The 10,248-nt window shown below is 39.2% G+C and overlaps 2 protein-coding genes across 5 annotated transcripts in view; one reads left to right on the top strand and one right to left on the bottom strand.

The window, feature by feature from the left end:
- Nucleotides 1-1,305: 1,305 nt before the first annotated feature.
- Nucleotides 1,306-5,243, bottom strand: LOC147172030 (C-C chemokine receptor type 1-like). Of its 2 annotated transcripts, XM_086078303.1 has the most exons (4): nucleotides 5,124-5,243; nucleotides 4,870-4,946; nucleotides 3,455-3,616; nucleotides 1,306-3,390 (listed from the first exon to the last, which is right to left on the bottom strand). In XM_086078303.1, the coding sequence occupies exons 3-4, from the start codon at nucleotides 3,588-3,590 to the stop codon at nucleotides 2,495-2,497; spliced, it is 1,032 nt and encodes a 343-aa protein (XP_085934429.1). In that variant the 5' UTR covers nucleotides 3,591-3,616; nucleotides 4,870-4,946; nucleotides 5,124-5,243; the 3' UTR covers nucleotides 1,306-2,494. The 2 variants fall into 2 exon arrangements, with proteins under 2 accessions (XP_085934429.1, XP_085934428.1); XM_086078302.1 differs by lacking the exons at nucleotides 4,870-4,946; nucleotides 5,124-5,243 and adding an exon at nucleotides 3,755-4,185.
- cobl (cordon-bleu WH2 repeat protein) overlaps nucleotides 5,158-10,248 on the top strand; it is a 47,254-nt gene continuing 42,163 nt past the window's right edge. For all 3 annotated transcript variants that reach the window (XM_086078299.1, XM_086078300.1, XM_086078297.1), the window contains exons 1-2: nucleotides 5,158-5,251; nucleotides 5,482-5,601. In XM_086078299.1, the coding sequence (XP_085934425.1) occupies nucleotides 5,582-5,601 (20 nt within the window). In that variant the 5' untranslated portion in view covers nucleotides 5,158-5,251; nucleotides 5,482-5,581. The remainder of the gene's footprint in view (nucleotides 5,252-5,481; nucleotides 5,602-10,248) is intronic.

Below are 10,248 nucleotides of genomic sequence, written 5' to 3'. Positions count from 1 at the left end.
TTTTCTGGTAAAAGCTAAATGAAGGTGTTGTTTCCGACATACTGCACAGAGGTAACGTGTGGTTTTCTAAGAAATGCCTCTTTGTGTGCCAACCATGACAGATTTTTTTTTAATGAGAAGCCTATTGTCACTATTTTTACATTTACACACATTTTTCAGAAACAGGAAACACCCACAAACGTTGTTATACACTACATATGGATTTGCAGTACTTGCTTGTAGTAGTGTTTTCTTCCAAAGTGCTTTTTTGGGGGCATTTTATAGTGTAAGGTATTTTTCTTATTGTTATATACAGGAGAATTATTGTTACTTGTGTTTCATCATGTGTACACACTAACTTTAAGGGAGTGCGACCCCAAGCCAAAATCCATGAGCAAAAAAAAAAAATTGTTAATCTAACTATCACCTCAAAAAACAATTTCCTCTCCAAGTAAAATCATCATGACCACCATTAACTCATTCACTGCCATTGACGGCTATAGACGTCAAAAATTCATTTGAACTATTTCTATTAGTTTCACATTTTTTTCCACTTTTGTTAACAAGGGTATGAAAACCTAGAAAAAAATGTATTGTATATATAGAACATATAAAAAAATTGTGATTAATCTTGAGTTTAAATAATTAAGTAATCAAACAAAAAAGAAAATATTATTAAAAAATTAGGGGTGTCAGACGATTTTTTTTTTACTGTAATTAATCGCATGACTTCAATAGTTAACTCACGATTAATCACACATTTTATATCTGTTCTAAGCGTACAATACATTTTTTAAAAGTTTTTCATACTCTTGTTAACAAAAGTGGAAAACAAATTTAAACTAATAGAAATAGTTCAAATGAATTTTTGACGTCTATAGCCGTCAATGGCAGTGAATGAGTTAATAGATATCCAAATTTACCCCTAGGTGTCGGGGTAGCCACCGGGGTGGCCAGAGAGAGACAAGGGGTGACCATGTCCAACCCTGGCCACCACATATTTCCGCCCCTGCTCTTTTATGATACACAAATAAACTTGACTTCATTTACATCCTGGATTGTGAGTGGGGAATTGTACACTAGCAACATGAAGGTCAGCTATGTGAACCACTACACAACCGATGCCAGACTCAGATGGTGATGATAACCATGCTCAAAAGAACTATAGACACTTTATGAGGGGAGGAAAAACTTTTAATATAATTAACACACTTCCTTTGTTAGCTACAATTTTTTTAACAAATTTTTAGAAAAGAAAGAAATAATCATAAATGTACAGTTTGTATTTGTGTAAAAGCTGATTATATTGAAAACACATTTGATAAATCAAAATACACACGTAATCTAGAAAAAAAGGTCACTGATATAACTGGCAATTCTAATAATAATAAATAAAAATATAAAAACAAAATCCATTTTCAGTTTTTTTCCCAACAGAAGTATTTTTTCAAGAATTTTTTTAACCAATCCTTAATGGGGAAATAGAATTTGACATCCTGTTGAGGAGACCACTGAACATATAAACATAAAACACATTACAATTTAAAAATATAAGTTGAAGTAAAAAAGAAAAACAAGAAAAGGAAGAAAGAAAATAGTTTATGTTTAAAAGGGGTAGGAGGAAGTTAAAAACTCATCTAGTCCAACCACTTATTTGTTTTATGTTGATAAAATGATAAGGTAATGTATTTCAGCAAAATGAAATGTATAGACCTAGTCATATATACAAGTGCACTTTAACATACGCACATTTGCCAGCAACATATGTACACGAAATTCATAGACATATACTATAATACATTTATAAATCATATCCTCATACTCACATATACAATTTTCATTACACTCATACCGATACAGCCAAAGAAATTACAGCATATATACAATTTTAACAGCTCATGACTGATTTAAGTCTTTTTTTCTTTTTTTTTACTTTGCTTTTAAACAATTTTTTCAATTCGACAAGTGACTGACGTCTTTTCAGGTCAGTTCCAAAATCATTCCACAAATCAACACTTTTTACAGAAACACACCTTTTTATTTATTTTTTGTAGACACTTGAACCTCTTATGTTATAAGGACACTCTCTAATTTCAAAAACTTTTGAGTACTGAGGCAGAGTAGATTGTTGTGTATTTTATACATTATTTGTTCTATTTTAAATTCAACTAAGTCGTCAAATTAAAAAACAAAACAAAACTGCAATTCTCATTAAGGCTTAATTTCCACACCTGTCAACTATGATTTTTGGACCACTCCAGTCTCAGTTTTGAAGGGTGATTATGCAGATTGAAAATTCTGATCCCCCCCACAGAATAATCCGGCTCTTTTGTTCAAGTTTTGGGGCTGTATGTTTTGGGTCAGAGGACCCTTGACCTGTGACTGTGACCAAGCTTTTTGACACTGGGCTGGCTGATTGGCTAAATTAGAGACAGACAGACAGACAGACAGATATATGGATAGAAAGACGGAAGGTCAGGAGAGCAAACAGACAGACCGCTAGAAATGAAGAAAGCTACATGATAAACGTGGCCTCTGAGGACCTGGAAATGACCGAACTCTTCCGGGAAGAGTAGTCTGACGAGCGCCTGCGGGAAATGGAAATCCCAGGCACACGTTCAAACAACAACAAGGCACGCCTCATAAACTTCTGTCCCACAAAAGCATATATGATGGGATTCAAGCAGCAGTGAGTGAATGCAATTGTCTCAGTGACCGATATTGACAGTTTTAAATTTTTAACAGACACACAGTCATTTGGGAAAGTACCTGTAGACTGCAGAAATATTAGAAAAAGTGAAATGTTATACGGCGCCCATAAGAGAAAGAAGATAACCACGATGGAAATGATGAGCTTGACGATACGTTGCTTCTTTGCACTCTTTATCCTCATCAGGACAGGTATGATTCTGGAGTAACACAGCACCATAACCAGCAGAGGAATCGCCAGACCCAAAATAGCATTCGATAAGACGGTGTACACCTGCCAGGCACCATCGTGTGGCTCGTAACTGCAACCCAGCCCGTGAGGCTGCTGTGCTACTCTACTGAAGATGAAAGAAGGAAGGGAGACGCAGAAGCTCAGCAACCACACAACCACCGTAAGAGCGACCCCTGTTGTCACAGTGCGGTATTTCACCACCTTGGCGTCATGCATTATAACCATGTAGCGGTCCACTGTCATGACAACCATGAAGAATACGCTGCAGAAGAAGCCAGTGCTGTGGGAACCACCACTGAAACGGCACAAAAAGTCCCCATGGGTCCACTTTTTGACCATCATGTAGTGTGTGTAGAGTGGAAGCGTGACGATAAAGAGTAGATCAGACAACGCTAAGTTGAATAGACAGACATCTGTCAGGGTCGTCTGTTTACGATGTTTCACCAGGACACACACCACCAGGACATTGCCTTGAAAGATGAGGAGAAATGTGTGAGCAGGAGAACATGCTCAAATCTTTAGTTGGATACTTACCAATGAAGCCAAGGATGATAACAAAAGAGTAGAGAATAATGATGAACACTCTGCTGAAGTTCACCACGTCAACACTGTCACAGGGAGAGTAATCTACACTTGAAGATTCATCATACCCTGAATAATCATATTCCATCTCCGTCGTCGCAGTGACAGTTGCTTCTGCAGACACAAGGTTTGAGATATCTCAGGCTAAATAATATATAAATAAAATAAGCTATTTAGTATGCTGATATACTGGAATCATTCAATGATAAATGCCGCAAAATATAAGTGCCAAAATATTAAAAGTGTATTCACCGGTCATGATGACTGACGCCTTGCTACCAGCGAACCAGAAGCTCTTTGTTCTCTGTGTAGCTCTTTACTGAGTAAATGTTTCGATTGATAGTAAAGAAGTGTCCTTGTTTCTTCACTATTAACTGGTGAGAAGGAACACAAATGCGGCTGTTGTTTCCTGTATGACTTAGATACTTATCAGGTGTGCACACTTGGTACGCAGAGATAACCAAAATAACGGAAGGCCCAGAACAGCTACCGTATATAATCACATACTTTTAACACTTTAGAATACGCTCTGTTGATTTCATCTTCAACCTGCAGAGGGCACTCCATCCTTTTCTTGACTTAGGAGTAGAACCATTGTCTCATTTTGAAGTGCTGATTATTTTGGTTTCTTAGCCTTTTAGGTGAAGGTGAAATAGGCGGTTAGTAACTGCTATTTATAAGCATCAACCTTCACATTTTAAACACACTTTACTCGATTTTAAAGGGCCTAGCGTGTTTATTATACAGTAGCCTTAAAGTCACTTGATTGTTGATGGTTCTGAAAACATGATGTTAACGAATCTGTGATGAGCAACTGGAGATGTAACTGATTAAACGTCACATGACCAAACTCAGAAATCAGGTGAGCCGTGAATAGTCCTTACCTGAGCAGCTGTGATGTAATTTTCAGTCAACAAGTGGCAAAATGGCTGCACCGAGATGGATAAAAATGGGTGCATTTTCTGCTTAATTCATAGAACATATTGTATATAATTTTGGGGGAGTTGACTTCATCTTCAAGCATTTTTCCAAGTAATCTGTAGGCAGGAAATTATAATACTATAATTTTGTTGTAGTCTATTTTGAGGGTCATCAATAGGCCTGCCTTTTGCTAGCCAATACTTTGAGCTCAAATTTGAAACAACACACAGTGACTCAAACACACAAACCAAAGTATAAAACTTCAGGATAGACTGTATGTTTGTTTGCGTTCGTGTGTGCGTCCATGGCTACGTGCATGCGCGCAGCAGGTCATTGTAGGTGCCCCAAAAATTGTTGCTCTCGCCCTGATGGACGAACTGGTGCTGTCAAACTCCGCCTAGCGCGAAGGGGGGCAACTTCACGCACGTCCAGTGAGGATGATTGACCTGCTATCTGCTGACGAAGGCAGGATTGGGGACAGCTCCATCAAGTTAGTGTTGAAGAGTTGGTGCTAAACGGACATCTGTTTAAAAATAAGAGTTTCAGAGAATACGTTTCATTATGCAGTATTATATATCAGCGACAATACTGACATGACAGTTAATTTAATAAGATAGGTTACTTTTCATAATTTTATATAACCCCTTGTGCTGAACAAAACAATAAACAAACGATCAAAAGACGTGATGGATGGGCATACCTTTACTTCGAAACCTCAAACCGGAAGTAGATCACTTCAAGTTTGCGTGTGGTTCATCTTGAATGAACTGGGAGCGTTAAGATTAAATCAAGTGGATTTGACAGGGAGAAACAACGTACGGAAAAGGGGTAATGAGCATGAGTGCGTCGTCTGTGAAATAAATTCATTAAAAAACAAACGTCATGATTCGACTATGGTGTCGTAGTTCGCCTTAGTTAGACTTTGCTTTGTTTGCGCGCGAGTACCGTCATCTTTGCTCACCCACTTGTTGACTTGACGATAGAATATGCCACAGTCGTTAAATACGTCGTTTTTTATTGGAAGCTAATTGATTAAATATGGCTATGTTAACCCCTAGGTGCAAGTATGATGGATATCCAGCGAGGTTGGGTTAAGTAGCGGAGCTTTGGACCCTTCTTGAGCGCCGCAACCTTCGCCTCAAGTTGGATTTCACCGCAATGACCGAACCGACGGCCGGGTAAGTCATTCAAAAGTAATTTTCTTGACAGGCTAAAATCTAGCGCTGATTGTCCTGTTGCGGTTGGACTTAACGAGTTCAGGTTAAAGTGATCTGTTTGTGCGTTTGTCAATATGAATTGACCGCACCGTCCAGTGACAGGTGTTACGTTACGTGCGTTTTGATTGCGCTTCCTTTTCAATTGCATCTAAAGAAACTCACCATTCTATTTGTTCAACTGGCTGAAAAATATACTGCATAATTTTGCGGGTACTATTATAGAAGTAGTACAGCAGTGCTCTAGAATTACATGACAGTACAGTATTGTGCTGGTAACCTTTTGAAGCCAGTTTCCTCACGGCAGAGAATTCCAGCATGAGCTGGATGAACACCCTCACCCCACCCCACCCTCTGAGTGAGCCAAACATAGTTTAATTGTGGCTTCTGTTGCTTGTGGAGAGAAAGGAAACACCATTTTATGTGTGCCAGTGAGTGGAGCATCACCAACTCAATTACTGTGTTTTTATTGTATTGTTATAATGATTGAACTGATTGCCTGTGGCAGCTGGCTCAAGTTTACAACAACAGTTGTTGTTTTGACCCAACTCATTAAGGAAAGCACATGTTTATGAAATTGATTCAGTTGCTTCACAATCACAAATTGTTTCCACCAGCAAATGTATGAATATCGCTCGGAAATTAGGTGGCCGGTGACGTTTGGGTTCAGTGAAAACTGAAATACCAGTTTCTCAAAGAAAAAGAAAAACATCAGTCCAAAAGGATAGGGAAACTAGGAAGTGCATTAAAAAAAAAAACGAGGACATACTGACAGTCTTCAGCATTAACAAAATCAAGATTGTATCAGATGTATCTACAACAGTGTTTCTCAACCCTGGTCCTCGGGGCACACTATCTTGCCTGTTTTCCACGTCTCCCTATTTCACACACAGATGAGGATCGTTATCACACTTCTCCAGAGCTTGTTGATGAGCTGTCATTTAAATCACCTGCATGTGGAATAGGGAGACATGGAAAACAGGCTGGATAACATGCCCGGAGGACCAGGGTTGAGAAACACTGACCTTACAAAGCTGCGGTTTTGAATGCAGTGGAAAATTTGGGTGCACTTAACTTTTCTGCTGGTGCACCAAAGGAAAAAAAGGTTGGCGCACGAGTGCAAAAACTTAGTCTAGAGCCCTGTTAGGTAGAGATAGACCAATGTTATTTTCAGAGCTGATACAGATGCTGAATATTAGTACCGGTAGTCATTTTGACAGAGACATTTTGCACTTTTTTCTGTTCTGGTGCTCAGGCTTAAAAGGGTTCCATTCAGCCTATTATTACTTCTAAGCTATAATAAAACAAATACACTGACAGGAAGACTGGGTGGACAAATTTTTGCAGGTATAAAGTATAGCAATAGCATCACAAATGACTGTCTCCCAATCCTAGCACACACCCAATAATTATTGGCTACCACATGTCCTGTTTGTGCAGACTGGCTTATTTTCTGAGTTAACTCTTGTTTGGTTGGAATCTATACTCACTGATGTTTAAATGTGAGTCTAGTATATGTACAATACACATTATAAAACCAAGCAGTGTAGAATTGGATGCCCTTTGTATCGGTATCCCAAAAATTTCCCACAGCAGACTGACAGTTTTTTTCTGTATCCTATTGCATCTCAAATGATGGGAAAATGTGAGATGGTTGCAAATAAAACCTCTCCACCCAAGACTGTCATTACAAAACTGTACTTGGTAGAGCTTCACGTGGTTAGCCATGAGCTCAGCACTGCTGCCAAAGGGAGTTTTGTTTTTTCCCCCATTTACCTTCCAGTACAGTACAAGACTGTTAAGATGAGTCAAATTCAATGCTGAAATATGATGATCAAATAAATACATTCATGCTTTTTTATATAAAAAAACTAAACAAATTTGTCGACACAGAAATAATATCTTCAGTTGTTCAGTATAAAGTTTCCAAATATGAAATAATCACTGAAACACTTCAGTACTGTGTTTCTCACAGGGCCACCACAATGAGCGGCTCGTAGGGCCATCACTTTAAAAGGTTTAATGTCCAACCCTAACAATTCGTTATCCTGGTCTCGTTCACCGAACAGGTAGTTTTCTTCTTCTTTAAAAAAATAAATAAAAGTTATTACAAGTGTCTACCATTTACTTAATCTGTATGTTGGCTAACAATGATAGATATATCCTTCATTATGGTTCAGTTACATTTCCAGGCACCATAGATGTGAAAAGTACTCTCATTTTCTACTTGAGTAGAAGTACAATATCTTGTTACAAAAAAGTAAAGAAAATAAAACTTTGTTAAAAGTACTCATTTGAATATTTACTCAAGTAAAAGTTGAAAAAAAAGTACAGGTTCTTAAGTGTACTTGCAGATTAAAAGTAAATAGGGATTTTTACCAGATGTTTCCTCCTCGTATCATATAATTTGAAGTTGGTTGAAGTTGAAAGATGGTTACTAAAAACACCCATAAAACTGGCGCAGGTTTGGTTTCCAAACTGATGTGCCAATTCTTGGAAGTAGACTATAACTGAAGTACAGAAACAAAAATACACTTCATGTGTAGTTACTATTGAGGAGGTTAAGTAAACAATTGGGATATGGCTGTGCATTCAGTAAACATGATTTGAAGTGCTCTGCACTGTTCTATAGCCATACTTGCTGCTCAGTGCCAATTGTATTTCGGCAAAGACTACGTGACGCCACGTGTGTTTGTGAGTCACACACATTTGCCTCAGTCTCTCTGAGAAGTGCCGTGAAAAAGCTGAACTTCTTATATATGCTGACAGAGCTGACCTAAAACACAATACATATCCTATAATTTATAAGGTCTCATCTCAATTATTGCCGAAGCTTGAGACCCGCAAGAACAACAGAACTGTCAGAATGTCACACACGTGACGAAAAAAATGGAAAATAAATATCAGTGCTAAAATGTAAAACGTAGTCTCTTATATGCTCACTTAAGTATGGTTATTTCTAATCTCTGCCAGGTACTTTGTTCTTGTGCAAGTAAAATGTGCATGCTAGTGATGGCAGTTAGTCAGACAGTACAGAGTTCCAAAGCAAGAAGTCTCCCAACCATTTCAGGTGAAACACAACACTGGCAGACACCTGTTAATAAGGGGAAAGGAACTTCTATTTTCTTGTTTGAGCAGTGTCAAACATCTACTGTGGACTATATTATGCAGCTGTTATAGGCCAGACATTTATTTTTGGAAACCTACTGTCATATGTTAGTCACTGAGGCATGTGGGTTTGTTAGAGAGGAAGCCTGACCAACTGTGTTGCGAATGGAAGGAATCCTCTAACACAAAATAGAGCTATGGTATTTGCAAATAGGGTGGAGGGTGGTAAAACACACAATCGCTCACATTCAGATACAGTCTCTGCTCTTACATAAGGAATGAGGCATTTCTTGTAGTTGGCCACTAGGTTTGCGCACAGGTCAGGAGGGATTTTGTCCCACTCCTTTTTACAGAAACACTAACTCTTTGAAAGTTTTCTGTTTAGTTGAGGTATTGAGATGGACTAGGATACTTCATTACCTTAATATGCTTCTTCTTGAGCCTCCTCTTTGTTGCCTGGCAGTATGTTTTGAGTCATTGTCATATTTTATGATTCATCCAGGACCAAATTTTCATTGCTTAAAGGAAAAGTTTTCATTCAAGATTTTCAATATTCGGCTTGTATCCTTTGCTGAAAAACAGCAACATTTCACAAACAGCCACGTTTGACTGGGGATGATGTCCTAACAATAATGGTCTAATGCATCAGATTTATATAGCGCCTTTCTAGACACTCAGACGCTTTACAATGGAATGGATACATTATTCATGCACTCACACATTCACACTGTGGTGACGGTAAGCTACTTAAGTAGCCACAGCTGCCCTGGGGCAGGCTGACCAGGCTGACGGAAAGCGTGGCTGCCAGTGTGCGCCTACAGCCCCCCCGACCACCACCGAACATTCGCACCTTCCATGCACCAGTGCGATTAGCACTGGAGGCAATGTGTGTGACTTGACAGCAGCTACTTTCAGGGGTTTCGGAAACTCCTGACTGAAGGGAGGATTGCTGTAACTCGGCACAGATTGCACAATAGTTCTGAAAAAGTCAGTTGATGTTTTCAGCTATGTATTTATTGGTCAGACAATTTGGGTTTCAGAGCTTTTTTTGATCCGTTATGGGACTTCCGATTTCCTTGTTTTTACACATCAGCTTTGTTTCTGTTTCCTGTTTGCGACGTGTGGGCCGCATCCTAGTTGTTGCGCTTCCGTGTTTGTGCCCCTCGGTTTCGCATTCCCGTCAAGGTCTGTGTCTGTCTCCGTTGTCCAAAGCATTTCGGAGAGTTGAGACACCCTACGGGCTCCCGCTGATGGACGGGAGCGTGCGGTTGGGGGGCGCAGGGGTGGGGGTGCGAGTGTTGGAACGCGGCCATCAGTGGCCGGAAACGACGTTGATGTGTGAAACCTGGAAGTCGGAAGTCCGTAGCATCCAGGGCCGGCCCTAGGTGATTTTGGTGAAAGTGTAGATTGTAGCCCCACCAGACAACTACAAGTAATACAAATAAATAGCATAAGTACAGTGCAATACAACTGTTCAGTGCAATTTGTGCTGACATTATTAAC

Source organism: Leptonotus elevatus, chromosome 6 (assembly GCF_054856555.1).
Source record: "Leptonotus elevatus isolate MCC_2025b chromosome 6, RoL_Lele_1.0, whole genome shotgun sequence".
Lineage (NCBI taxonomy): Eukaryota > Metazoa > Chordata > Actinopteri > Syngnathiformes > Syngnathidae > Leptonotus > Leptonotus elevatus.
The sequence above is the reverse complement of the archived record's forward strand: the minus strand, read 5'-3'. Positions and strand labels throughout refer to the sequence as shown.